Below are 27,716 nucleotides of genomic sequence, written 5' to 3' on the forward strand. Positions count from 1 at the left end.
AGGAGTACGGGAGCTGGGGCAGGTCTGGAATAAATTTGGGAGTTCTGTTGTTTTATAACAGCTTTACTGAAATATAATTTACATACCATACAACTCATTAAAAGTGTACAATTCAGTGATTTCTAGTATATTCACTGACTTATCCAACCATCACCACTATCTAATTCCAAAACACGTTTGTCATTCCAGAAAGAAAGCCTGAACCCATTAGCAGTCACTCCCATATCCCCCCAACTTCCCCAGCCCCTGGCCACCACTAATCTACTTTCCTTCTCTACAGATTTGCCTATTCTGGACATTTTCCTTAAATGAGATCATATAATATGTAACCTTTTATGACTAGCTTCAGCTTCTTTCACTTAGCATAATGTTTCCAAGGTTTATAATTTGGGAGTTTTTAGTCATTTAGTAAGTATTTCTTGAGATTTCTTGCATATCGGGTACTGCAGCTGAATCGTAGTGAACAAAATAGACAATGTCTCTGCTTGTACAGTGCTTTCATTTTCATAGTGAGGAACAAACCATAAATAGAGTAACTTCATGTAATTATGAGAGTCGTGTGAAGGGCAAACGAGAAGGTAGTCAAGAGGAGGCCTCAGAAGGTGACATTTGGACTGAGACCCAAATGATACAAAATACAAAGGAGCCAGTCATGTCAATAGCTGAGGGATATTCCAGGAAAAAAGCAAGTTCAAAGGACTTGAGGTGAAAACTAGTTTGGCATATTTGAATATAAAGTACCTGTGTGGTAGCTCAGGAGAAAGACCTAAAGGCCAGGTATCTTTTAGAGGCCTGGAATTGAGAAGAACGATCTGGGCTACAGATACAGGCTTGGAAGTCATCAGCATGTCAAAAACGTGAGACTGAAGATCACAAAGCCTGAGAAGTGGGCCAAGGAGAGCCCCTTGCAGTACTAACATTTGAGGTGTGAGCAGAGGCGTGAGTGTGAAGGAAACGCCAGGGAGACATGACGGGCTGCGGAGAGAACAAGAGAAGGGCGGGAAAGGCTATTTGCACTTAGCAACAAAGAGCCACGTTGTAAGCATGGTTCCAGAAGAGTGGTTGGCAAAAGCCGGCTTGCAGTGAATTGAGTGGGAGGAGGTGAGGGACCAGCAGGGAGTGAGCACAGCTCTTAGGAGGCGGCCGGGGAAAGGAATAACAGAAATAAAGGAAACTAGAATGGAGGGGTTTTAATTTTCAGGTGAGAACGCTGTAGCACGTCTCAGTTGTGATGCTAAAGTAGCTGGGAAGGGCAATGTCAGTGAGGCAGCGGTGTCCAGGTCTTCAGGAGGGTGGAGTGTGCAGAGTGGAGAACCGTGGTGACAAGATGGGCCTCGGACAGAAAGAGCTCTGTTTTATTGCTACAGGAAAAATGGAGGGATACACAATGTTGGTGGGTTGGTAAGTGAAGTTGAGGAAACTGGCAAACATGAGCTGTATATTTTTTGATGCACAGAAGGCCCTCGGCTCGAGTGAAGAGGAAGATAGAATGGAAAATGGGGATGAAGTTTGAAATAGTTACTGTGGAAATTATAAGAGAAAACTGAGCTAGGGACACTTAAGAGGTTGCTTCGTGGGCCAGTGAAAGGGGAGGCCAGGAATTCATGGCAGCACCATGGTTGTTTGAATTTATCAACATCATACTCTGCACTAGGATCTCCATTTGGGGGTAGAACCATCTCGTGTGTGTCTCCTAGTAAGTGGACTGAGTTCCTTGAGATCATGGTCCAGGTACTAGGCATTTCCATATGCTAGGCACCGACAGTACGGTGCTTGGTGTTGAATTGAGTGAAATGTTACCTAGGATGGGTGGGAAAAGACAGAGAAGGTGAGGGACTGGGAAAACAGGTGAGGTTTAGCTTCAGGTGCATCTTGTGATAATTGGAAATTAAGGCTGTTGTATTCATTTAAGAAGAAAGGAAAATTGTTGAAGTACTTGGCATCCAGTATCCTGAAACAAGTTAGAGGGCAGAGGCCCTGAGTGCACGGCTCTGAATAAAATTAGTCTATTTAAATTTAAGCTATAATGTAAAATGTAAATACATACTGTGCTCAGAAAGGCAGTGAAAGAACTTTGAAGTGCCTTTGAGTTTCACTTAAGTGCTGATCCTAGAAGTGTGAGCCCATAATGTGTGTAACTGAGATTTCTGTTACATCATGATTTAACCCTAACCTTCAGAAGATTGAATTTAACCTTGGGCTTCTTGTATCTGTACCATCCCCTCCCATATCTTAGCAGCTGCAAAATCCCTCGACTCCCAAGGGTCACTTTCCATCTTTTCCCACGTAGACACTCTTCTTCCCTATCTTTGTAAGTTTCTCGAACTCTTACCTGCCTCAGATAAGTGCTATCATCAAATGGGGCATAATTTAAGTTGTAAAAATATTTGGATTTATTGGGCTTGATTTTGATTGTTTTTAATCATCTTTTCCCCTTCAATGTTTGCAGTGGAGCTGGGCAAGAAGTAGGAAGATCATGTATTATCCTGGAGTTCAAAGGAAGAAAAATAATGGTAATTATTTTGTAGTCTGGATAATAGTACGGCTCTGTCTGCGTTGGGGGTTAGATCTTTTCTAGGACTGTAGTTCTGTTTAGCTCCCAGAAAAATGTCATAGTTGGTATATGTCTGTGCTGTGTAAGATTAATGTGAATAACTGAATACACTTCGACTTAGTAATTTGACACAACATTAAACTGAGAAGGTGTATTCTAAGATTGTAAAATTGTCAACCAGCTCTCCTGAGCTATTGCTTCTTCAAGATCCCTCTTCCACTCTTGGAGGGTCAAGCCAACCTCACTGCCCCACCCCCGCACCCCCACCGCCACCACTCCCTGTTGGAAGAGCGCCAAGGAACTGAGTGCCCGAACCCATGCAGAGTTCCAGCCACCCCCATGCAGCCTGGGCTGACAGAGCCCTGGTTCAGCAGCTTAGATACCTAAGTTTGCATCATGGCCCCTGACCTTGGGCAGGGCAGGCTGGAGTTCCTCTAAGCCCATTTCCTTACCTGAAAGAGAGGTTAGGAGAGATGATTTACATAGTCCTCACTAGAAAGGCACTTCTGTGGCTCATCGTGTTCCTGTGGTTCTACTTCTCCCAATCATTCAAGAACAGGCAGGTGTAAGATATTTTAGTCATTTATTGTATTCATGTGCTAGTAATGCCCCCAAAATGAATAGGTAACTCATTATGGCTGACTTTAAGAATTCCTTCCCCAACGCCTTAAAATACTTCAGTTGCCCTATTCTGGTAAGTTTCCCACTTCTGATTACTTTCTTCTCAGTATAGCCAGATCCGGGAGTAGTGAAATCTATAAACTAAAATGCCCACCATCTTCCGATATCAAAGTTTTTGAAAAAGAGTTCACCCATTGTTAGAGTGACCACAGAAACTAGCTGAAAAGGTATTTTTTATCTTGCATCCTGTGGCTTAAATGTGAGCTTTATTTTATATTTGTTTTGGGAAGTGAGAATTGTTAATGGCATATTTGAAATGTTTAATAAGAATTGCATTGCAGATGTTGGTGTATACAGTCCATCTTGATTATGTGTGTGATGTATTTGTTATAAATATTGTCTATTAAGTAAGTGTTAATAAAATGTGTAGGAGGGAAGCACCTGGGTGGCTCAGTTGTTAAAGCATCCGCCTTCGGTTCAGGTCATGATCCCAGGGTTCTGAGATCGAGCCCTGCATTGGGCTCCCTGCTCGGCCAGAAGCCTGCTTCTCCCCCTCCCACTCCCCCTGCCTGTGTTCCCTCTCTCGCTGTCTCTCTCTCTCTGTCAATTAAATAAATAAATAAAATCTTAAAAAAATAAAAAGTGTAGGAGATTGTGATCCTTTTTTCTGTCTCTTTCAGTTGGACTGTGGGATCCACCCTGGCCTAGAAGGAATGGATGCTCTTCCTTATATTGATTTAATTGACCCAGCTGAGATTGATCTCCTGTTAATTAGTCAGTAAGTTATTTTCTTTATTAACGACACAGTTTTTCAAGAACTTTTACTATAAAGATCATTATCAGATTTTAAGATTCTGATGTTTTAAAAGAATATCTGGGACACCTGGCTGGCTCAGTCAGCAGAGCATGCAACTGTTGATCTCGGGGTCGTAAGTTTGAGTCCTACGTTGATGGTAGAGTTTACTTAATAGAAAAAATCTTTTTTAAAGATTTATTTATTTAGAGAGAGCACGCACGAGAGTGGGGGCGTAGGGCTGGGGCTGGGGGAGAGAGAATCTCTGATAGACTCCCCCACAGAGCACAGAGCCCAACATTGCCGGGCCGATCCCAGGACCCTGAGATCATGACCTGAGCCAAAACCAAGAGTCGGATGCTTAATAAAAAGAATTTTAGGGGGGCGCCTGCGTGGCTCAGTCGTTAAACATCTGCCTTCGGCTCAGGTCATGATCCCAGGGTCCTGGGATTGAGTCCCGCATCAGGCTCCCTGCTCGGCGGGAGGCCTGCTTCTCCCTCCCCCACTCCCCCTGCTTATGTTCCCTCTCTCACTGTGTCTCTCTCTGTCAAATAAATAAATAAAATATTTAAAAAAGAAAAAAAGAATTTTAGGGGCACCGAGGTGGCTCAGTTGGTTGAGCTGCTGCTGCTTTTTTTTTTTTTTAATTGGGCCATTTTCCAGCATTTATTTTCCAAAGGTAAGGCTTTAGTGTATTTGTTTGTTTATTTTTTCTTACAACATATTCTTTCATTGCAACATTTTCCTCAGTTTGAAAAACTGTGTCCTCGTGGGTGGACACTTGCTAAGGCTTTATTGTAAAAAGACAGTATTACACACTGTTGTCTATTTCTTTCATATTTCAAGAACTGTGTTAAAAACTATGTTAAAGAACTGTGTTAAAACAGTTACTAAAATTGAAGAGTATTGCATTGCATTATTTTGAAATAATAGCAATTTCCAATTAAATGGAATTCATCTTCCTCATAAAATCTTAACATATATCCGTGAAGATATTACAATGTCAGATGAACCAGTACCTATTTCTTCAATATTATTCATATCAATAGAGCTTTTTAAAAAATTTTTTATTTAAATTCAATTACTTAACATATATTATTAGTTTCAGAGATAGAGGTCAGTGATTCATCAGTCTTACATAACACCCAGTGCTCATTACATCACGTGCCCTCCTTAATGTCCATCACCCAATTACCCCATCCCTCCAGCAACCCTCAGTTTGTTTCCTATGATAAGAGTTTCTTAGGTTTGCCTCCCACTCTGATTTCGTCGTTTTATTTTTTACCTCTCTTCCCCTATGCTCCTCTGTTTTGTTTCTTAAATTCCACATATGAGTAAGATCATATGATAATTATCTTTCTCTGATTGACTTATTTCGCTTAGCATAATACCCTCTATTTCCATCCACGTCATTATAAATGGCAAGATTTCATTTTTTGATGGCTGAGTAGTATTCCATTGCATATATATACCACATCTTTTTTATCTATTCATCTGTTGATGGACATCTGGGCTCTTTCCATAGTTTGGCTATTGTGGACATTGCTGCTATAAACATTGGGGTGTAGGTGCCCCTTCGGATCCCTACATTTGTATCTTTGGGGTAAATCCCTAGTAGTGCAATTGCTGGGTCATAGGATAGCTCTATTTTCAACTTTTTGAGGAACCTCCATACTGTTTTCCAGAGTGGCTGCACCAGCTTGTATTCCCACCAACAGTGTAGAAGGGTTCCCCTTTCTCCGCATCCTCACCAACACCTGTCATTTCCTGACTTGTTAATATTAGCCATTCTGACTGGGGTGAGGTGGTATCTCATTGTGGTTTTTGATCACTCCCTGATGCCAAGTGATGTTGAGCGTTTATTCATGTGTCTGTTGGCCATTTGTATGTCTTCTTTGGAGAAATGTCTGTTCATGTCTTCTGCCCATTTCTTGATTGGATTATTGCAATTTGGGTAATGAGTTTGGTAAGTTCTTTATAGATTTTGGATTCTAGTCCTTTATCTGATAAGACATTTGCAAATATCTTCTCACTTTTTTTTTTTAAATATTTTATTTGACAGAAACACAGCGAGAGAGGGAACACAAGTGGGTGAGAGGGAGAAGCAGGCTTCCCACTGAGCAGGGAGCCCCATGTGGGGCTTGATCCCAGGACCCCGGGATCATGACCCGGGCCTAAGGCAGACGCCTAACGACTGAGCCACCCGGGCGCCCCTCTTCTCGCATTCTGTCAGTTGTCTTTTGGTTTTGTCCTGTTTTCCTTTGTTGTGCAAAAGCTTTTTATCTTGATGAAGTTCCAGTAGTTCATTTTCGTGTCTAGTAAGAAGTTGCTGCGGCCGCCTTTGAAGAGGTTGCCGCTTGTGTTCTCTAGGATTTTGGTTGGCTTCCTATTTCACATTTAGGTTTTTCATCCATTTTGAGTCTGTTTTTGTGTATGGTGTGAGGAAATGGTCCAGTTTCATTCTTCTGCATGTGGTAGTCCAATTTTCCCAACACCATTTGTTGAAGAGACTGTCTTTTTTCCATTGGATATTCTTTCTTGCTTTGTCAAAGATTAGTTGACAATACACTTGAGGGTTCATTTCTGGGTTCTCTATTCTGTTCCACTGATCTTTGTGTCTGTTTTTGTGTCAGTACCATACTGTCTTGATGATGACAGCTTTGTAATACAGCTTGAAGTCTGGAATTGTGATGCCACCAACTTTGGTTTTTTTGTGTTTTTTTTTTTCAACATTCCTTTGGCTATTCGAGGTCTTTTCTGGTTCCATACAAATTTTGGGGTTATTTGCTCCAGCTCTGTGAAAAAAGTTGAAGGTATTTTGATAAGGATTGCATTGAATATGTAGATTGCTCTAGGTAGCATAGACATTGTAATAATGTTTGTTCTTCCAGTCCATGAGCATGAAATGTTTTTCCATTTCTTTGTGTCTTCCTCAGTTTCTTTCATGAGTGTTATATAGTTTTCTGAGTATAGATCCTTTGCCTCTTTGGTTAGGTTTATTCCTAGGCATCTTATGGTTTTGGGTGCAACTGTAAATGGGATCGACTCCTTAATTTCTCTTTCTTCTGTCTCATTGTTAGTGTATAGAAATGCAGCTGCTTTCTGTGATTGATTTTATATTCTGCCACGTTGCTGAATTCCGGTATGAGTTCTGGCAATTTTGGGGTGGGGTCTTTTGGGTTTTCCACATAGAGTGTCATGTCATCTGCTTAGCGTGAGAGTTTTGACCTTTTTTTTGCCGATTAGATGCTAGTTTATTTCTTTTTGTTGTCTGATTGCTGAGGCTAGGACTTCTAGTACTATGTTGAACAACAGTGGTGAGAGTGGACATCCCTGCTGTGTTCCTGACCTTAGGGGACAAGCTCTCAGTTTTTCCCCATTGAGAATGATATTTGCTGTGGTCTCTTTATAGATGGCTTTTATGAAATTGAGGTATATACCCTCTATCCCTACACTGTGAAGAGTTTTAATCAAGAAAGAATGCTGTACTTTGTCAAATGCTTTTTCTGCATATTTTGAGGGGATCATATGACTCTTGTACTTTTTTTTTATTAATGTATTGTATCACATTGATTGATTTGCTGATGTTGAACCAACCTTGCAGCCCAGGAATAAATCCCACTTGGTAGTGGTGAATAATCCTTTTAATGTACTGTTGGATCCTATTGGCTAGTATATTGGTGAGAATTTTTGCATCCATGTTCATCAGGGATATTGGTCTGTAATTCTTTTTGGTGGGGTCTTTGTCTGGTTTGGGGATCAAGGTAATGCTGGCCTCATAAAATGAGTTTGGAAGTTTTCCTTCCGTTTCTATTTTTTGAAACAGCTTCAAAAGAATAGGTGTTAATTCTTTTTTAAATGTTTGGTAGAATTCCCCTGAATTCCCCTGGGAAGCCACCTAGCCCTGGACTCTTGTTTGTTAGGAGATTTTTGATTACTGCTTCAATTTCCTTGCTGGTTATGGGTCTGTTCAGGTTTTCTGTTTCTTTCTGTTTCAGTTTTGGTAGTCTGTACGTTTCTAGGAATGCATCCATTTCCTCCAGATTGCCTAATTTGTTGGCATATAGTTAGTTGCTCATAATATGTTTTTATTATTTGTATTTCTTCGGTGTTGGTTGTTTTTTTTTTTAAAGATTTTTTATTTATTTATTTGACACACAGAGAGAAAGCACAAGTAGGCAGAGAGGCAGGCAGAGAGAGAGGGAGAAGCAGGCTCTCCACTGAGCAGGGAGCTGGACGTGGGGCTCGATCCCAGGACCCGGGGATCATGACCTGAGCCGAAGGCAGCCGCTTAACCGACTGAGCCACCCAGGCGCCCCTTCGGTGTTGGTTGTAATCTCTCCTCTTTCATTCATGATTTTATTTATTTGGGTCCTTTCTCTTTTCTTTTTGATAAGTCTGGCCAGTGGTTTATCGATCTTATTAATTCTTTCAAAGAACCAGCTCCTAGTTTTGTTGATCTCTTCTAAGCTGGAGTGGCAATCCTTATTTAAGACAAATTAGATTTTAAACCAAAGACTGTAATAAGAGATGAGAAAGGACATTCATAATTAAAGGGTCTATCCAACAAGAAGATCTAACAATTGTAAATATTTGTGCCCCTAACATGGGAGCAGTCAATTATTTAAACCAATTAGTAATAAAATTAAAGAAACACATTGATAGTAATACAATAATAGGGGACGTTAGCACCCCACTCACTGCAGTGGACAGATCATCTAAGCAGAAGATTAACAAGGAAACAAGGGCTTTGAATGACACACTGGACCAGATGGACTTCACAGATATATTCAGAGCATTCCATCCTAAAGCAACAGAATACACATTCTTCTCGAGTGCACAGGGAACATTCTCCAGAACAGATCACATACTGGGTCACAAATCAGGTCTCAACCAGTATCAAAAGATTGGAATCATTCCTTGAATATTTTCAGACCACAGTGCTTTGAAACTGGAACCCAATCACAAGAGGAAATTTGGAAAGAGCTCAAATACATGGAGACTAAAGAGCATCCTACTAAAGAATGAATGGATCAAGCAGAAAATTAAAGAAGAATTTTTAAAAAGTTCACGGAAACAGATGAAAATGAAAACACAACTGTTCAAAACCTTTGGGATGCAGCAAAAGCAGTCCTAAGAGGGAAATAGCACTACAAGCCTTTCTCAAGAAGCAAGAAAGGTGTCAAATACACAAGCTAACCATACATCTAAAGGAGCTGGAGAAAGGACAGCAAATAAAGCCTAAACCTAGCAGGAGAAGAAAATTAATAAAGATTAGAGCAGAAATCAATGAAACAGAAACCAAAAGAATAGTCGGTTGAGCTTCTGACTCTCAGTTTCAGCTGGGGTGGTGATCTAGGTCTTGGGATCACCCTGCCTCCAGGTCTACAGAACTGGATGTTCTATTCCTTCCCTCTGCACATGACCTACCCTGGGTGCTCTGAAAGTATCCATATGCACCTGTTACATAGAACTTTTCTGCACAGTGAGCAACAGTTTCATTTCATATAGTTTATGCTGAAGAGTATTTTAAAAATTGACAATCTTTTTGTTTCTTTTTAAGTTTCCATTTGGATCACTGTGGAGCTTTGCCCTGGTTTCTACAGAAGACAAGTTTCAAAGGAAGAACATTTATGACTCATGCTACAAAAGCTATTTATAGATGGCTTCTTTCAGATTATGTCAAAGTCAGGTAAATTGCTCTATTAGATTTGTACAGGAATTTGCTTCTACAGAATACATATAGTTCAAGATACGGACCATTTTGTGTTTAGAAGTGATACACTGTTTTTATTCACAAGGATGTCATTAATTTGTCATTCAGTATCAACTCTTCAAATACCCATTGTGTACCCAGCACCTTCCTGACCATAAAGTCTTTATGAAGTTTTTACATCCCTAAATCTTTGTAATTTAGGTGAATTATAAGGTATGCTAACAATATTTTATAAACAGGATTTTATGATTTTATTAAAATTTAAGATCAAGTACATGATACAGTGATATATATTGAAATTGTATTTTAGATTATTTGATCAAAGCAAATTACTATCTTAAATGAAAAAGTTTCCTGAGGATGTTTTTTTCCAGTTGTAAGAGGATAATCAGAAAAGTTAGAAGCATTTTTGTGATACCTACAGCATGAATTATTAGTCTTCCGAAGTTTACTGTTTAATTTGTCTATTCCAAAAGTAGCTAAGAGGCAATTTGTTATTCTTCATGTGTAAATATAAAAGAATGGAAGAGTTACCCTTAGTAATTATACTGCTTACCACTTAAATAATGCTAACCATGTGCAGACACAGTCCTTACTTCTCAACATATATTAACTCATCTTCCTCTCAACTTCATGATGTAGGTTGTTATGAATCCCATTTTACAGGTGATGAAACTGAGACACACACAGGTTAGGTGATTCGCCTGTGATGGTCCTGGTAAGAGACAAAGCTGGGATTTGGACCCAAGCAGTCTGACACCAGAGTCTGTGGCCTTAACCATCACTCCCTTACGCTTTTTGGGAAGTACATTAGCATAATTTTCAGGAGAAAACTTACACTACACTTTGTAGAGAAATCTTTTCACATCCTGATGTGAAACTCTCTTGTGGTTCAGTGTGTGTGTGTATATGAGTGAGTTTCTCTCTCAGGAGTGTTGGGGGAAAAAACATTGAGAAATACTATCATAAGAGTACTATGCTGTAATTTATTATGTACTTTGCTTAAAATCATGCTTTGTAGCTGTACACATAAAACGTTTTTATTACTATAATTACCAAGTAAAAAAAATACACAAAATGTCCAAGAGATTCTAAGTAGCATAATCCATACAGTGGAAGAACTTTGCGGCTATTTTGTTCATGGTCTCTGAGTTCAGAGTTTTAAAAAACTTTACCCTTAATTTTCTGTGTTGGCCTCTTTAAATATTTAGTAATATATCAGCAGACGACATGCTGTATACAGAGACGGATCTGGAAGAGAGCATGGACAAAATTGAAACCATCAACTTCCATGAAGTTAAAGAAGTTGCAGGAATCAAGTTTTGGTGTTACCACGCAGGCCACGTCCTAGGAGCTGCCATGTTCATGATTGAGATCGCGGGCGTGAAGGTACTCTTGCTCTGGCAGCTTCCTCTCCAGGAGAAATCCATGCAGAGCTTTGTGCCCCCAAGTGACACTAAAGGAAATTCCTTAAGACTTGCGAGGTGTCTAAACACTGAAATGTAGGATAAAATTAAGTTGATGCTTTTTCCTTTTAAATATCACAGTTCATACCCCCATGGTAAGACTTCCTGTATCAAGATTCGAAAGAGTAAAGTAAGCTTCTCAAAAGACTAACGTTCCTTCACAGTACCTAGGATTGATTCCTTTCCAGGGTGCTTTAGAAAAATGATGAGGGCAGAGCTTTCTTTGTGGCTGTGCCTGTTTCACGTTAAACCGTGGTTGGGCATTTGTGTCATCTTGGTGTTCTGGGATTCACCTGTAAGCCCCTGGAAGGGGCAGGGCGCTGCATGAGTGACCAGGGTTCATCAGAACAGATCTTTGCCGCCATCCTTGTAAACACAGATGGATGACAGCACCAGCTCTTACCTCTGCTGCACGTTGGAGTCACTTAGGGACCCTGTTTAAAAATACTCATCGAATCAGACTCTGAGGGTGTGGCCTCAGATGGACGGAAGGCCTCAGGCCTTGGCTTTTTTTTTTTTTTTCTTTTTCCTCTTTTAAGTTTTCTAGGTGATTCCTATGTGTAGGCAGAGCTGAGCATCAATGCTCTGGAGTAATACTGTCCTGAATTGTTAGCAGTTGCTCATTGGTTTGAAATGTTTACACATGAAGTTGTACTAAATATTGCTAAATCATTTATCCTTACTATGTGCTCAGAGGCACAAAAAATAAGCAGAAAATAGCACAAATGCAGATCTGAATTCCCATGTGAAATTTGATGCATACCTTCATATGTTTTTGTCTTCCACTTTAGATGGTTTTTCCATATACCTTAGTAGATTTCTTTCCTCATCATGCCCTTTTTGTCTCAGGTGTCCAGAGCACTTCTCAGGTTTATTAATATACAGGTTGTCTGTGCTGGGTACATCTGGGAGCATATCATTCCTCCAAGTTAGAGTGAATAATTGAAACACTGGACAGTTTATATAACCGAACTGAGATATACACTTTGAATTAGACATAAGTATTGCATCTAAATTTCATCACTTGTAAGCTGTTTTTCCTACTGAACTTCACCTTCAGATTTTATGAGCTAAATATCCTCACTAGTAAAACAAAACCTTCCAAAATCCTAACTTTCTGGCTTTGTTTTTCACAGCTATTGTACACAGGTGATTTCTCAAGACAAGAAGATAGACACTTAATGGCAGCTGAAATTCCTAATATTAAACCTGATATTCTTATTATTGTAAGTATTAATGCTGTGTGTTTTAATTAGTGTAATGTATGCAGGATTTTTTTCTAGTGGAAAAAATACCATGATCTCATTTTCATAATATATGTTATCAGATATAATTGTACTAGTTTTTTTTTAATTTATTTTAATTTATTTTTTTTAAGATCTTACTTATTTGAGAGAGACAGCAAGAGTGAGAGAAAGCACAAGCAGGAAGAGGAGGAGAGAGCAGGGGAGCAGTAGGCTCCCTGCTGAGCAGGGAGCCCGATGCAGGGCTCCATCCCAGGACCCTGGGGTGATGACCTGAGCCGAAGGCAGATGCTTAACCGACTGAGCCACCCAGGCGCCCCTACTTGTATTTTTAATTCATTTTTTTTTTTGCTTCTCTTAGTGCAGCTCCACCTTCTTGCTCTTATGTGATAACTCTAGCCTTGAATCAGAGATGATAGGACACCTCCTAAGTATTTTCATCTAAGGGAATTACCCCAAATTCATAGAACCTCTTAAGGGTTGTATAGAAATGGTGTGACCCCACTGCCTTGGCCATGGTTACTGTCTTTCAGGTCATAGCAACCGCTAACTTTCTGTGTGTGTTCTGGCTGCCTACTAGTTTGCAAGTCACAGGAGAATAAAAATCAATTTAACTGTACAGAGCTTTTGGTGAGGGGTGGGGTGGTGGTTGATGAGGAACAAATTAATAAATGTGTATTGGTGACAGTGAGGTCAGGGATTAGGAGAGAGAGCTCTTAGGCCTATGGCATATAGAAGAGTATCAAGTAAATTTAGCTTAAGGCTGAAGAACTGTCGGTCTCTCCCTCACCACCCGTAACATCCCCCAACCATCCAAGTATGAGAGACCCCGCATATTGCTGTCCCTAAGCAATGTATAAATGAATTCATTTTCACTCAGTTGATTGTACCCTACAAATAAATTGACCTTAATCTAAGGGAATTTTTATGGGTTTTTTTTTTAACCCTCAGGAAAAAAAGTTATTTTCATTATATCTGGTACTTTAGAGCAGTACTTCTCAAACTTTGATGTTGCATATGAATCATCTGGTCATGTTAAAATACAGATTTGGATTCAGTAGGTCTGGGCTGGGGCCTAAGATTCAGCACGTCTAACAAGCTCCCGGGGATGCCCATGCAGCTGGCCAGTGGGCCACACCTAGTGAGGCTTGAGGGATATTCTTTTTTTTTTTCTTTTTTAAGATTTTATTTATTTATTTGAGAGAGAGAATGAGAGACAGAGAGCATGAGAGGGAAGAGGTTCAGAGGGAGAAGCAGACCCCCCGCCGAGCAGGGAGCCCGATGTGGGACTCGATCCCGAGACTCCAGGATCATGACCTGAGCCGAAGGCAGTCGCTTAACCAACTGAGCCACCCAGGCACCCCCTTGAGGGATATTCTTAAAGAGAACTATAAGAAACAATATCTATTTCTGTTTTACAAGCTCTGATTTATCAAAGGTGGGAGAAATACCCTTTTTCCCATCCACGGAAAGCGAAATGGTTTAAAAAAATAAAAAGAATTATCTTGAGCAGGGAAGATACTTTATTTAAAATTTTTTTCCTGATTCCTTTTTCTAAAAATGTTTTACTGCTTAGTCAGATCTGAATTCTAACGTTTTTATTTGCTCTTCTTTTCAATTAGTATTATAACAATGTGTTCAAGTAAATGGCATGTTAATGGAGAAATGAATCACTTTGCTGCTGCATTTTATTGACGTTTAACTTTTGTATTCTCTGGCAAGCATCAGTCTCGGTCTCATACTTCTAACATGTCATTTAGGAATCTACTTATGGGACCCATATCCATGAGAAGCGTGAAGAGCGAGAAGCAAGATTCTGTAACACTGTTCATGACATTGTAAACAGAGGGGGCAGAGGTCTCATTCCTGTCTTTGCTCTTGGAAGGGCTCAGGAGCTGCTCTTAATTTTAGGTATGCCTTTTCCTTTTTATTGGGAGATTCTCAAAATCTTGTGGAGTGCCTTTCTATCAAGGTAATTGCCTGGCCTCGGATAGGTCATTCTGCCTTTCTGGGCTTCAGTTTCTGCATCTAAAAATATGCAGTGCTGTAAAAGCCCAGAGAAACAGTGACCCTTGGGCGCTGCTACTGGGAATATGAGTGGTACCCTTTTCTGGAAGTTGCCAACAGCCTCAGAACTCTCTGCAGTGAGCCTCAGGAGTCCTAAAAATATGTCACCTTTTGACCCAGCAGTACCGCCTGTGGGAAATATATGATACAAAGAAAATTTTTATCAGTAAGGGTATCCCTCATTTTAGTAGTTTTTAAAAATACTTATTTATTTGGGCGGGGGGCAGAGGGAGAGAATCTTAAGCAGACTCCTCCCTGAGCGCGGAGCCCCATGTGGGGCTCGATCTCAGCACCCTGAAATCATGACCTGAGCTGAAATCAGGAGTTGGACACTCAACCGACTGAGCCATCCAGGTGCGCCACTTAGGGAGACTTTTTAGTTCAAGACTTCTAAGGGTAAATTTGACTTGCAGTTAGAAAAAAGGACCGAGAGAAAACTGGACTGGCTTAGGATGCAGAAAATGCAGCTCCTACCATGTCCTATCTCTTACAGATCAGCTTTTGAGCTGGGGTCATTTACTCCATTTTTCCTTTTCAGTGTAATAGGGATAGACTTAGCCTTATTCTACAGATGGAAGTGAGAGCAAGAGCTCTATGTAACCATTTCTAGTTCTTCACACTGAAGCTGTATACAGTCTTTAAGAAGAGCGCTTTCCCCAAATAGCATCGCAGAATGGTTGAGTTAGAAGGGATCATTAAGTATAAATATACACAGAAAGTGGCACCCATTGTTCCTCTTATTACAAAAAAACTTATACATGCTCATTGAAGTATTTAAAAAACAGAGAAAAGCAGAAAAAGGATATCATCCACTTTCTCACTATCCAGATTTAACATCTTTCCAGTCATTTGTGTATTTTTTTTTTAAAGATTTTATTTATTTATTTGACAGAGGGAACACAAGCAGGCGGAGTGGGAGAGGGAGAAGCAGGCTTCCCACCGAGCAGGGAGCCCAATGCGGGGCTTGATCCCAGGACCCTGGGATCATGATCTGAGCCGAAGGCAGATGCTTAATGACTGAGCCACCCAGGCACCCCCATTTGTGTATTTTTAACTAGGATTGGAGTACATACTGTTTTGAACCCTAGTTTTTTGAAATACTAAAATGATGGGGGCGCCTGGGTGGCTCAGTCAGTTGAGCCTCTGACTCTTGGTTTTGGCTCAGGTGATGATCTCATGGGTCGTGGGATCAAGCCCTGTGTTGGGCTTCTGCTCAGTGGAGAGTCTCTCTCTCCCTCTGCCCGTCCCCCCCCCCCCCCCCCCGCTCATGTTCTCTCTATCTAAAATAACTAAAGTCTTTAAAATAAGTTAAATAAATAAAAAGTCTCCATAACAAAGTAATTTGAAGAACAGAGGAAATTGGGAAGGGGAAACCATGTTGTTACCATCAAATTGGGTTGCCAGATTCAGCACATAAAAATATAAGACACACGTTTAATTCAGTTAAACTTGAATTTCAGATAAATAATGAATACTATTTTAGCACAAGTGTCCCAAATATTTAATATATATTCTTACCCTGAAAATCTTTTGTTTTTTCTCTGAAATTCAAGTTTAACTTGGCATTTGGTATTTTTATCTGGCAAGTCTACCATCAGGGCGTATGTTATGATTCCTTTTCTGAACCAGGACTGCTCTATGTGATTGCTTGCTCCTTTTCACCTAAATTCTCCCTTACGATGTAGTATAATAGAGGATAGCCATTTGAATGACTGGTTTCAGATTTCATCTGTGTTCTAGCCATGTGGCCTTGGGGCAAGTTATTTAACTTTTCTTTGATATTTAAAATTTATACATAAAAATACACGCAAAAAATAGAAGTAATATGACCTTGGTATGTAGAATGCACTGCAAGGTACTTGAGAAATAAAAGTGTATGGAAAACTTTGACACCATTAAAAATTTTAATTACATCAGTAAAAACATGAGCAGAATAAACCAGAGGGCAAAGCAGGAAATATTTCACGTGTATGACAGGAAAAGTCCCTGTCCTTCTATAGAGTTTTTACTTATGGTCAAGTAGAAAAATAATATTCCCTCCCTATTCAACCTTTGTTTAAGCCTATTTCCTAATCTATAAGATGGAGATGAATCTCCATAAGGTTTGTAAAAATTAGAAATAATATGTAAATAATAATTGTAAACTGCATACTAGGCATTTAACACATTTCCTAAATGCAGGTGTGCCTAGGAGAATAAATGATACCTTTTGACCATACTACTCTTATAATATTTTGGGATTTAATGAGAGTTTTCCCCTAAAATAAGACTTCCTTTAAAAGTGTATTGCCCACAGTTTTCCTATATTATCAGAAACTGTTTGGCAGCTTTTTAAAAAAATATAGTCAAACAGTAATGTTACTGTTCTGTTTTTAAGTGTGCAGTAACAATTTTAACTCTGGCAGTCCTATTTTGTAACTAGCAAAGTCTGACTACAAAAAGCCTAATTTTGATAACTCTTTGAAATACTGAGAGTACATTTTTATTTAAAACTATCCCAGAATTTAGTGTCTCTCTAAGGTAATAAGTTATGGTCTGTTACTCACTGTAAACTTCTACTGAATTGTTTTTAAAACCTTCCACATCTTGGGACTGTGATCACAACATTCTTTTCAGGTCATGCACTAGTATTTAGAAATAAGTTTTGATTTTGTAAGTTTAAGTTAGAACCAGGCTAATTTTCTTGAACTCTTTAAAACGTATTAAACATGGGTGCCTGGGTGGCTCAGTCGTTAAGCATCTGCCTTCAGCTCAGGTCATGGTCCCAGGGTACTGGGATCGAGCCCCGCATCGGGCTGCCTGCTTCTCCCTCTCCCACTCCCCCTGCTTGTGTTCGCTCTCACTATGTCTCTGTCAAATAAATAAAATCTTTTTCAAAAATAAATAAATAAATAAAATATATTAAACAAAACAAAAAGGGAGAAGATATTTGCAAATCATACATCTGGTAAAGGGTTAATAACGAAAATATACCTACACAACCTAAAATCAAAAAACAACCTGATTAAGAAAATGGGCAGAGAACTGGAAAAACATATTTCCACAGAAGACATCCAGATGTCCAACAGGCCCATAAAAAGATGCTCAACATCACTCATCATTCAAGGGAAATGCAAATCAGAACCGCAGTGAGATGAGATACCACCTCACACCTGCCAGATAGGCTATTACCAAAAGGACAAAAAAAAAAAAAGATAAATGTTGGCGAGGATGTGGAGCAAAGAAACCATTGTGCACTGTTGGTGGGAATGTAAATCGGTGCAGCCACCATATGGAGGCTCCTCAAAAAATTAAAAATCAAAATACCATATAATCTAGCAGTCCTGCTTCTGGGTTTTTATCCAAAGAAAATGAAAACACCGATTTAAAGACATATATGCACCCTCTGTTCATTGCAGCATTATTTATAATAGCCAAGACATGGAAATGACCTAAGTGTTCACTGATGAATGAATGATAAAGAAGATACGGTATACAGAGACAGTGGAGAATATTACTCTGCCACAAAAGAGGATGAAATCTTGCCATTTGCAACATGTATGGACTTAGAGGGTATTCAGCCGCGAAATAAGAGAAAAAGACAAATACCATATGACTTCACTTACACGTGGAATCTAAAAAACAAAACAAATGAACAAACCAAACAGAAACAGGCTCATAGATAGAGGAAACAAACTGTTGGTTTACCAGACGTAGGAGGCCTTAGGGGTCAGGCGAAACAGGTGAAGGGGATTAAAATGTACAAACTTCCAGTTAGACGATAAAGACGTTATGGAAATGTAACCAGCATAGGGAATATAGTTAGTGGTATTGTAGTAACTTTGGTGACGGATGGTAGCTAGACTTACCATGGGGATCATTTTGTAGTGTATAAAAATATCGAATCACTATGATATACACCTGAAACTAATAGGATATCATATGTCAGTGGCACTTCAATTTGAAAAAAAAATGTTAGCCTAGCCAGGGCCAGGAGCCCTCAGACCCTGGAAGTCCCTCCCGCTGCTCCACGAGAGCCTCTGCGCCTTGGCCCGGAGCTAAAGCACAAGAGGGGCCAACATGTGTTGAAAGAAGGAGCACCCTTTCTAACCAGAGGCTGCATCCCAGAGCCTTGGGCCACCTGTGGGTATCAAATCCTAGCTACCCACATTCTGGTGTGTGATCTTGGATCTTGGGCACAGGGTTTGGTATTTCTGAGCCTCCATTCCTTCTGTAAGATGCGGACCCTGTGTGCTCTCTCTGTGGTCGCAGACGCCTATGGGAGCCCTGCTCAGCACGCCCAGGAAATGGCAGCCACTGCTCGTGCCGCTAGCCATCCCTGCCTCCGGGCTGCAGGGCCACCAGGGAAACCAAGGGGCAGGAACTAGAGCCTCGATTACAAGCAGCCTACAGGAAGCTGACTGACTAAAGCAAGATGGAATGTACTGGAAGGTATTGGTGTCCCCAGACTGTCCAGGAAAAATGGGAAGCCAGCGTGGAACAGGGACCCTCCTGAGGGCAGAAGGCAAGATCTACTAGGAATGCGTCCCAGGAAGGAGCACCCACTTACTATTACCTGGGTGTCTGCAGGCAGGGCCGAGCCCTGTGAGAGGCCTACCAGGTGCAGAGCCGTGAGGATGAGGCCTACTGTGGAAAGGACCAGAAGGGACCGGAGAGAGGAGATGGCCTCAAGGAAAACAGCCAAGACCCGCCCCCCCCCCCCCCCCCCCGCCGGCTTTCCAGCGCCGTGCACAGCGGTGTCTTGAATGGGGCTTACCCTTAACCGGGGTAGTAATTACTACAGACAGAGCTGACATGCTGAACGAATTGTTGTGTGTGCTTGTAATGACAAATTGTATTTCTAACACCCCAGGGCAGTCCAAACCTTGATATCTGCTATTAACACATAAATTAGTCATTTACAAAAATTGTGAGAGAGGGAAATATATATATAGTTGTATAAATATATATATATATATATAAATACTGTTGTATATACATAATTCTAGGCTTTATTTCTTGGTTGTCTGAATTTCTTCTAATTCGTTTATTATTTGAACTATATACCCCACACAACAAAATGAAATTTGTTTCTTATAAAATCTCTCTAGATGAGTACTGGCAGAATCACCCAGAACTCCATGATATTCCCATATACTACGCATCCTCTTTGGCCAAGAAGTGCATGGCAGTATACCAGACGTATGTAAATGCCATGAATGACAAAATCCGCAAACAGATCAACATCAATAATCCCTTTGTTTTCAAGCACATTAGTAACCTCAAGGTGAGTGCTGAGGAAGGACCCGTAAACACAGAGGAGTCGGTAGCGCTCACAGCTACTGCCATTGATTCTGAGGCCCAGTCCTTCTTGCTGAGGTCTCACTGTTTCTCTAGCAGGCACCGTTTTTCTTCATGAAAACAACAGTTTAGCAACTGGCATTCTTTTCTGCTTAACAATTTTTGCCACTTGTTCCAAGTCTGTATACATTCTCAGTATTTACTGTTGCTGATTAAGTTGGGTCTCGCTGCCATGGAAACAGGAGGTCCTGATGAGAAAAATACTCTTACATTATATATTAAGTTTTTCCATTCGTACTCTAACCTAATCATCTTTTTGATTTCCACTGCAAATTCCGTGTGTGAAAACTTTTGTCATCACTTTTGTAGAGCATTCAATAAACAGTAAAATCTGATTTTCTTTAGTTAAAAAAATAGTTTTAGAAAGATATTTTTATTGAAACTAATGCTTTAATCTTAATAAATTATGCCCCAGATTATCTAAGTTGTAAGTCATCTTCCAGTTATAAATGGGCTCCATTCATGAAGTATTTTTTAAGTTAATTTTTACGAGTTAGAGCCAAGTTTTCCCTAGAAACAATGTTAAACATTCTGGTTGGATTTCTAGGCCAGCTCAAAATCTTTATGAAGTACGCAAGGCCATTGTGAGGGGAAAATTCTTTCAGAGTTCTATCTTGGGCAGATAGAAAGCCGTTTTGACTCTTTTTTTCCTGCCCACCTCCTTAGCAATGAAAATGGTCCTAACAGCCCATTAATATCAGTAGGAGATTTAAAAGGTCAGTGTGAACTAACTGCCTTTTATCACTTTGTTCTCCTTTTATTCCTAGCCTACATTGTTTAGGAACTTAGAAATTGGACTTAAAATGTTTACTAGTCTCATTGAGGCCCTTTCAGTAGTGTGATTAATCTTTTTACCTAGCTTTTCGTTATTCTTTGAAAACGAGGAATGCCTTGCCAAACCCTGGTACTCAGCATGCCTTTACCATCCCTTTTCCCCTCTTAGAGCATGGATCATTTTGATGACATTGGCCCCAGCGTCGTCATGGCCTCCCCAGGCATGATGCAGAGCGGCTTATCCAGAGAGCTCTTTGAAAGCTGGTGCACGGATAAGAGGAACGGCGTCATTATAGCAGGGTACTGTGTGGAAGGGACGCTTGCCAAGGTCAGCCATGGTCTTAGACCACCGTGTTATTCCTAATCAGAATTGCCAAGGCGGCCCATTACAGCCTGAGAAGCACCCGTCTATTCGCAGTAAAAACTATGGAAAGGAACCTATTTGAGACAAACGCAAAAACACGGATACCCTCATTCAGTGAAGAAGAAGTTTGCCAGTGTGTATTCTCTTGAAAGGTCACAGAAGGTGTTTGGGTCGATTGCCCATCATCCTGTTGATACACAACAGTTGATGTTGACTCTTAGGGAGGTACGCATGGTAGGAAATGCGTGCAGAGCTCCAGAGGCAGTTTCTGAACATCCAAGCATCACGTCCTCTTCTCTCCTCTTCTAGAACTTCTCTTATTTTTTAAAATACCTCGTGATTCTCCATTTAGACCGTTTTTTATTACTTTAGCGTATTCTCTTAAGTCACACAGACAGTGTTGGCTATGTATTTAAAATAGATTTCCAGAACAGAAACAGATCTGTCTGAAAAGTGACTTTTTAGAGCAGGAGAATAGCTGGGAATCCAAGTTTGCCTTTCTGATCATAAGTTACAGTTGCCACTTCCAATACTCCAAGTACATTGAATTTTAGTTAACTTGCTTACTTTCCTGATTAAATATTTGCTCGACCAAGAAAATAAGTGTGTGATATTTACTAAGTCAATTGTTAGAATGCTTTTTGTGCTAAAGGTCCCAAATTTAATGTAAGAATTTGTGGCTGCATTAACAAGTAGAAAATGTGCCTTTTCTTTTCTGATTGGGTAGTTTATTTGTTTTGTTTCTTTTATTTTTATTTTTTTTTTAACAGCATATCATGTCTGAGCCAGAAGAAATCACTACCATGTCTGGACAGAAGTTACCACTGAAAATGTCTGTTGATTACATTTCTTTCTCTGCTCACACAGATTACCAGCAAACCAGTGAATTTATTCGTGCTTTGAAACCGCCTCATGTGGTTAGTCTGTGAATTTGATTTATAACATTAAAGGGGACGAAAACATACGCAAGAAGCCGCAGCTGGTTTTCAAATCAGACGCTGTCTGTCATTAGGGTCGTCCCGTTTCGCAGAAGGCTTCTGCGAGCACTTGCACCCGACCTCTGCAGCTCCCCTCTGAGTTGGGCAAGCTGTGCACCGTGTGTCCATTTACCCGAGGTCCCTCATCAGATCCCCCAGCCCCAACTCCAGTGCCCTTCCCCCATTCTCCCCAGTAACTTACGAGCACAGGCTTTGCTTGCGACGACTTGTTTGGAATCCCAGCTCCACCCCTTACTTGCTGGGTAACCCTGGGCAAGTTACTTAACTTCTCTGTGCCCCAGTTGTAAACAGGGATGATGATGCTACCTCGTAAGGTAATTGTGAGGAAGGGATGAGAGAACATAGATCTAAAGCATGTAATACGGTGCCTGGCATGGAGTAAATGCTTAGTAATACTGAAAGAGAGAAAGACAAATCACATAATAGTAAAAATTAAAGATCCAGATAGGAAATCACATAGCTCTTTACTGATGTGATTTGTTTATATTTTTAAGTTTCATGTAATACGAAAATAACAATTCTATTTTGGTGGGACTGGGGAGGGAATAAGAAAGGAAAGCTAAAAAAATATATGTATTTTTAATCAACAGAACACTTGGGGAACGTGTGTGTGTGGGAAACAGATGAAGTGCCCTTTCTAGATTTATTGAAAAGTAGTTTAGACGAAATAGCCTTTTGTTAGTTGTTTTTTTCCTTAAATTTTTTTCATTGTGGTAAAATATATATAACATAGAAGTTGCAATTTTAACCATTTTTAAGTTGTGCAGTTCCGTGGCATGAATCACATTCACGGTGTTGTGCAACCAAGAGAAACTGTACCTATTAAGGAAAAATTCCCCATTTCCTCCTCCCCAGCCCCAGGTAACCTGCAGTTTACTTTCTGTCTCTCTGAATATGCCTGGCCTAGGTATTGCATGAAGGTGAAATCCTACAGCACTTAGCAGAATGTGCTCAAGGTCCATCCATATTGTAGCACGTATCAGAACCCCCTTCTTCTGTGTGGGTGACCATTCTGTTGTTTGTATAGACCACACCTATGCATGTGGAATATGCATGCTGTGGTGAACACTGGCCTCTGAGTATCTGTGTGAGCCCCTGTTCTCACTTCTTTTGCATATACACCGAGGAGTGGGTTCGCCGGATCATAGGGTCATTCTGTTAACTTTTGGAGGAGTCACTCAACTCCCGAAGTGGCTGCACCATTCTGCATCCCCCCAGCAGGGCACAAGCGTTCCGATTTCACCATATCCTCGCCAACACTTGTTGTTTGCCTTTTTGTGACTACAGCCATTCCTAATAAGCGTGAAGCGGTATCTCATTGTGGTTTTGATTCTCACTTCCCTGATGACTAATGATGTTGAGCATCCTTTCATGTGCTCTTCTGTTAATTTTTGAGTTCTTTCTAGCCTGGAAGTCCTCACGGGGATTTGCCAGCGGCCCTTACTTGATAAGCAGAGTCTTGGGTGGAGAAAAATCCCTCACCTACTTGTTAGCTTTGTGAATTTCGTCACAGTGCAGGCTCCTCACAGGGGTTCCCTGGTGTATGTGGTTCATGGAAATGCTCCCACGTGTTAAAGCCGGGGAGGAAGTGTGGTAGTGCCCTTTCTCTCGGCAATCACTGCTTCATCCTCAGTCCCATTTCATTGCTCTCCAGGCTCTCTTTCTGCTGACAGGATTGAACTTGATGCTTACCTTTCTTCAGTAACCAGGTCAGCAAAAGTATATCTGCGTGATAGAATAACAACAGTGTTAGTGGTAACCATAAGTAACAGTTAGCGTTGATTATTTACCATGTGCCAGGTACTGTACTCATGTTTTAAGCAATCTCTACACCTGACATGGGGCTCAAACTTACAACCCCGAGCTCAAGAGTAACATGCTCTACTGACTGAGCCAGCCAGGCACCGTGTACTCTGGTTTACATGCATCAACTTGCTTACTCCTTACAACCAACAACTATTTGTAGATGAGAAAACTGAGATGTTAAGTAACTTGCCCGAGTTTCCGTAGCTAGGAAGCGCTTAAGGAGCCAGGACTTGTGTTTGAGCAGCCAGGCCTCAAAGCCGGGCTCTTTACTCAGCCATATGCCTCTGCCTAGGAGTGATGCTAGGTAGGCTTCTGTGAGCCCAGGCAAGAAATCATCTACCAGGAGTCTGTAGGTTAAGAATGATCTGTCTTGTAAAATACAGATTACAGAAGTGAATGGGAAGAGACCAGTATCTAATACAGTTATTGTAAATACCCCTCAAAGGCAATTTCATTTGGTCCCAAAGTATTCTATTTGGTATTACTATAATAAACGGAAGAAAATATCAGAAGTCTTTTTCTTTCCCCATAAAAAGCTTCTTTTGAAAGTCTTGTATTAGGAAACCTAAAGAAAACTGGGTGTTCTCTGCATTGGTAAGAATAGCAATGGTTTCGTTGAAGAATCCTACGTCTAAAGCCGGCAGAGCCTACAGAAGTCACGCGGTGCAGCCCTTTACAGTTGAACATAGAAGTCTAGAAAAAGTCCAACTTCCATACAGTTGTATATCTCACTAGTGGGAACACCTGAAGTAGAAGTGTCTGTACTTTCTCTTAAAATAGTTCTACTTCAGGATTTTTAAAGCCAAACAGAATGAAAATAACTGTACAAGTTTGATTGACGGGAGGTCCTTCAAAGTCGTTACGTTTAATAACATCAAGTATATGTCTGTTGCACATATTAAAGTCAGATAGGGGCCATCATTAAGCCGAACTCAGGATGTTTCCCTGTGCTCTCTTACAATTCATTCTTTTTTTTTTAAATTTAATTTTATTATGTTATGTTAATCACCGTACATTACATCATTAGTTTTTGATGTAGTGTTCCTGATTCATTGTTTGCATATAACACCCAGTGCTCCATGCAGAACGTGCCCTCTGTAATACCCATCACCAGGCTAACCCATCCCCCTACCCCCCTCCCCTCTAGAATCCTCAGTTTATTTCTCAGAGTCCATAGTCTCATGGTTCGTCTCCCACTCCGATTTCCCCGCTTCATTTTTCCCTTCCTACTATCTTCTCTCTTTTTTTTTTAAAACATATAATGTATTATTTGTTTCAGTATGAAACAAAGTATGGTCTGTGATTCATCAGTCTTACACAATTCATAGCGCTCACCATAGCACATATCTTCCCCAATGTCTGTCACCCAGCCACCCCATCCCTCCCACCCCCCACCACTCCAGCAACCCTCAGTTTGTTTCCTGAGATTAAGAATTCCTCATATCAATGAGATCATATGATACATGTCTTTCTCTGATTGACTTATTTCGCTCAGCATAACACCCTCCAGTTCCATCCATGTCATTGCAAATGGCAAGATCTCATTCCTTTTGATGGCTACATAATATTCCATTGTATATATATACCACATCTTCTTTATCCATTCATCTGTTGATGGACATCTTGGCTCTTTCCATAGTTTGGCTGTTCTTACAATTCATTCTATGTAGATTTTAGTCCATGGAGAACAGAATGAAATGGCCAGATTGAAAGCAGCCCTGATTCGAGAATATGAGGACAACGATGAAGTTCACATAGAGGTTCATAATCCTCGGAATACAGAAGCTGTGACCTTGAATTTCAGAGGAGAAAAGCTAGCCAAGGTAAAAGGTTGTGGTTTCTGATCTTATCCAGGTTTTTTCTAAAGGGAAATGTATACGTCTTAAAAATACAGACTTCTTTTCATCAAAGCAAGATAATGTCCTTAATGATGATTTCTGTCTACTTAGTATTGTATAAGAATTTTATCCATATGCTTTTTTAGGTCTTCTGGTCCTGCTAATTCATTTTTTCACGTAGGAAGTTTTCAAGTACATTAGATCTTAGTGCAGTTGAATTTGGTAGCTTTGTAATCCACATCTCCACTTCCTTTTCCTCCCTGTGTCTGAGAATAAACAAATATTCATTACTGTTTTATTACTACATCTAATACACTGTTCTGTCCACTGGTCCTTCTCCCAAAGAATCTAAAGATAGGCTCATATGTTTAAACATATATGTGGTATGATAGAACTTACAAAAATTTGTCCATGTTTGATGCTGAAATACAGTATTTTCAGAATTTAAAAATAAAATAGTTAAAAATCTTACCTGAGGTTTTAGAGGGATGCTGTAAGGTAGCTGCAATTGTATCTCCTGTTAAGATTTTTTTTAAGATACTTCTAAGGGGAACTTTTTAATGATTTATCTGAAGTTTTAAATATCAGACATGTATTAATGAGCAACTTTACAGCAGTTCTTTTAATATAGAATGAGCCAGATATGAGAAGGCTAATTGATGAGTATCCTTCCTTGCAGTTGAGTTTGAGAGGAAAAAAAGTCAGCAGAAGTTAAGATGTGAGGCTTTTGTTGCCAAAGGACAGAGAAGGTTGTATTTACTCCTGAATTAACTCGTATTCTCAAAACTTTCCAGTGGCCAGTTTAATGGAAGCAACCTTGTACCTATAGAAAAATGTGTTCAGTTAGGAATCTAAGAATTAAATTTCCCAAGCTCTGCTGGTTGAGATTTGGGGAGGGGGAGGAATTTTACAGTCAATTTAGGAGAAGCGGAGTTGAACAAAATTAAGCTGCTTTCTTTACAACAGGACTTTTCAGAGTTTTTGTTTTTACTTCTTATTTTTTTTAAGATTTTATTTACTTATTTGACAGGCAGAGAGAGAGCGCACACAAGCAGGGGGAGCAGCAGAGGGAGAGGGAGAAGCAGGGAGCCCAATGCGGGGCTCGAACCCAGGACCCTGGAATCATGACCTGAGCTGAAGGCAGACACTTAACTGACTGAGACACCCAGGTGCCCCCAGAGTTTTTATTAGGCCATTATACATTATAAACCTTCAAGAAATATAGTAAGCAGCATTTAAAAATTTGTTTAACTAGAGGGGCGCCTGGGTGGTACAGTTGGTTAAGCATCCAGCTTTTGATTTTAAATGCCTAATGGGCATCATTATGATTGAGTATCTGAATAATTGCGTTTTCCAAAATTGGAAATTCCACCTCCTTTTTTTTTTTAATAGGTCATGGGCTTTTTAGCAGACAAGAAACCAGAACAAGGCCAGCGGGTCTCAGGAATACTTGTTAAAAGAAACTTTAATTATCACATACTTTCTCCTTGTGATCTCTCCAGTAAGTATACTATTAATCATCAAATATAAATTGATTTTCACATTGAAACAAAATCTACGAAAACTTCTCTTACTAATGGCCAAACTTTAAGTAACAGCCAAGTCATAGAAATTGATGGGTTAGTAATGCACATAACTTAATGCGGGGGGGAATCTTCCTTGAACTATTTAAATGTTTGAATTCTTTGTGGACTTTTTTCTTAATTGGGAACATAAGTTCACCTCCAAGGTTGACTACTCCTGCTGACCCTTGACAAGCCTGTTTTCCACCTTTCGCAGTGGAGTCCTGGTACTTTTATTTTCTGAAGTAACCTTGGACTCCCCACTCATGCATTTTGATCTCTATGACCTAGACTTTTACATCGCTTGCTGGGCCTTTATGTTGTTTGTCTGTATAGATGCTGGGCCACCATTACTTTTGCCATAAATATGGTATCACGTTAAATAACTGTGCTCCGTTTTATGCACAATAAAGCACTAATAGAGTACAAGTGCTTTATGAAAGGATAAGAAATAGCAGGGTTTAGGTATTCATCTGTGAGCTGGGCCGGCGGTCAGCTTTAGCGCACCATGCAGGTGCAGTATAATTTGTCCCCCTCCCAGCGGTGAGTGCGGTCCCGCTCTGGGCCAGGCAC

General features: G+C 40.2%; 1 protein-coding gene across 2 annotated transcripts in view; it reads left to right on the top strand.

Annotated features, from left to right (window-relative positions):
• LOC118007357 (cleavage and polyadenylation specificity factor subunit 3) overlaps positions 1 to 27,716 on the top strand; it is a 43,625-nt gene that overhangs the window by 1,975 nt on the left and 13,934 nt on the right. Inside the window, exons 2-12 of one of the 2 annotated variants that reach the window (XM_035000414.1) lie at positions 2,450 to 2,513; positions 3,856 to 3,953; positions 9,532 to 9,660; positions 10,896 to 11,073; positions 12,287 to 12,376; positions 14,155 to 14,305; positions 19,552 to 19,727; positions 20,745 to 20,903; positions 21,710 to 21,856; positions 25,414 to 25,566; positions 26,974 to 27,082. In XM_035000414.1, the coding sequence (XP_034856305.1) occupies positions 2,450 to 2,513; positions 3,856 to 3,953; positions 9,532 to 9,660; positions 10,896 to 11,073; positions 12,287 to 12,376; positions 14,155 to 14,305; positions 19,552 to 19,727; positions 20,745 to 20,903; positions 21,710 to 21,856; positions 25,414 to 25,566; positions 26,974 to 27,082 (1,454 nt within the window). Of the gene's footprint in view, positions 1 to 2,449; positions 2,514 to 3,855; positions 3,954 to 9,531; positions 9,661 to 10,895; positions 11,074 to 12,286; positions 12,377 to 14,154; positions 14,306 to 19,551; positions 19,728 to 20,744; positions 20,904 to 21,709; positions 21,857 to 25,413; positions 25,567 to 26,973; positions 27,083 to 27,716 lie in introns of those variants that run through there. The other variant, XM_035000416.1, reaches the window with a different exon arrangement.

The sequence above is a fragment of the Mirounga leonina genome, unplaced genomic scaffold (assembly GCF_011800145.1).
Source record: "Mirounga leonina isolate KUSES-001 unplaced genomic scaffold, KU_Mleo_1.0 Mir_118, whole genome shotgun sequence".
In the NCBI taxonomy this organism is placed as follows: Eukaryota; Metazoa; Chordata; class Mammalia; order Carnivora; family Phocidae; genus Mirounga; species Mirounga leonina.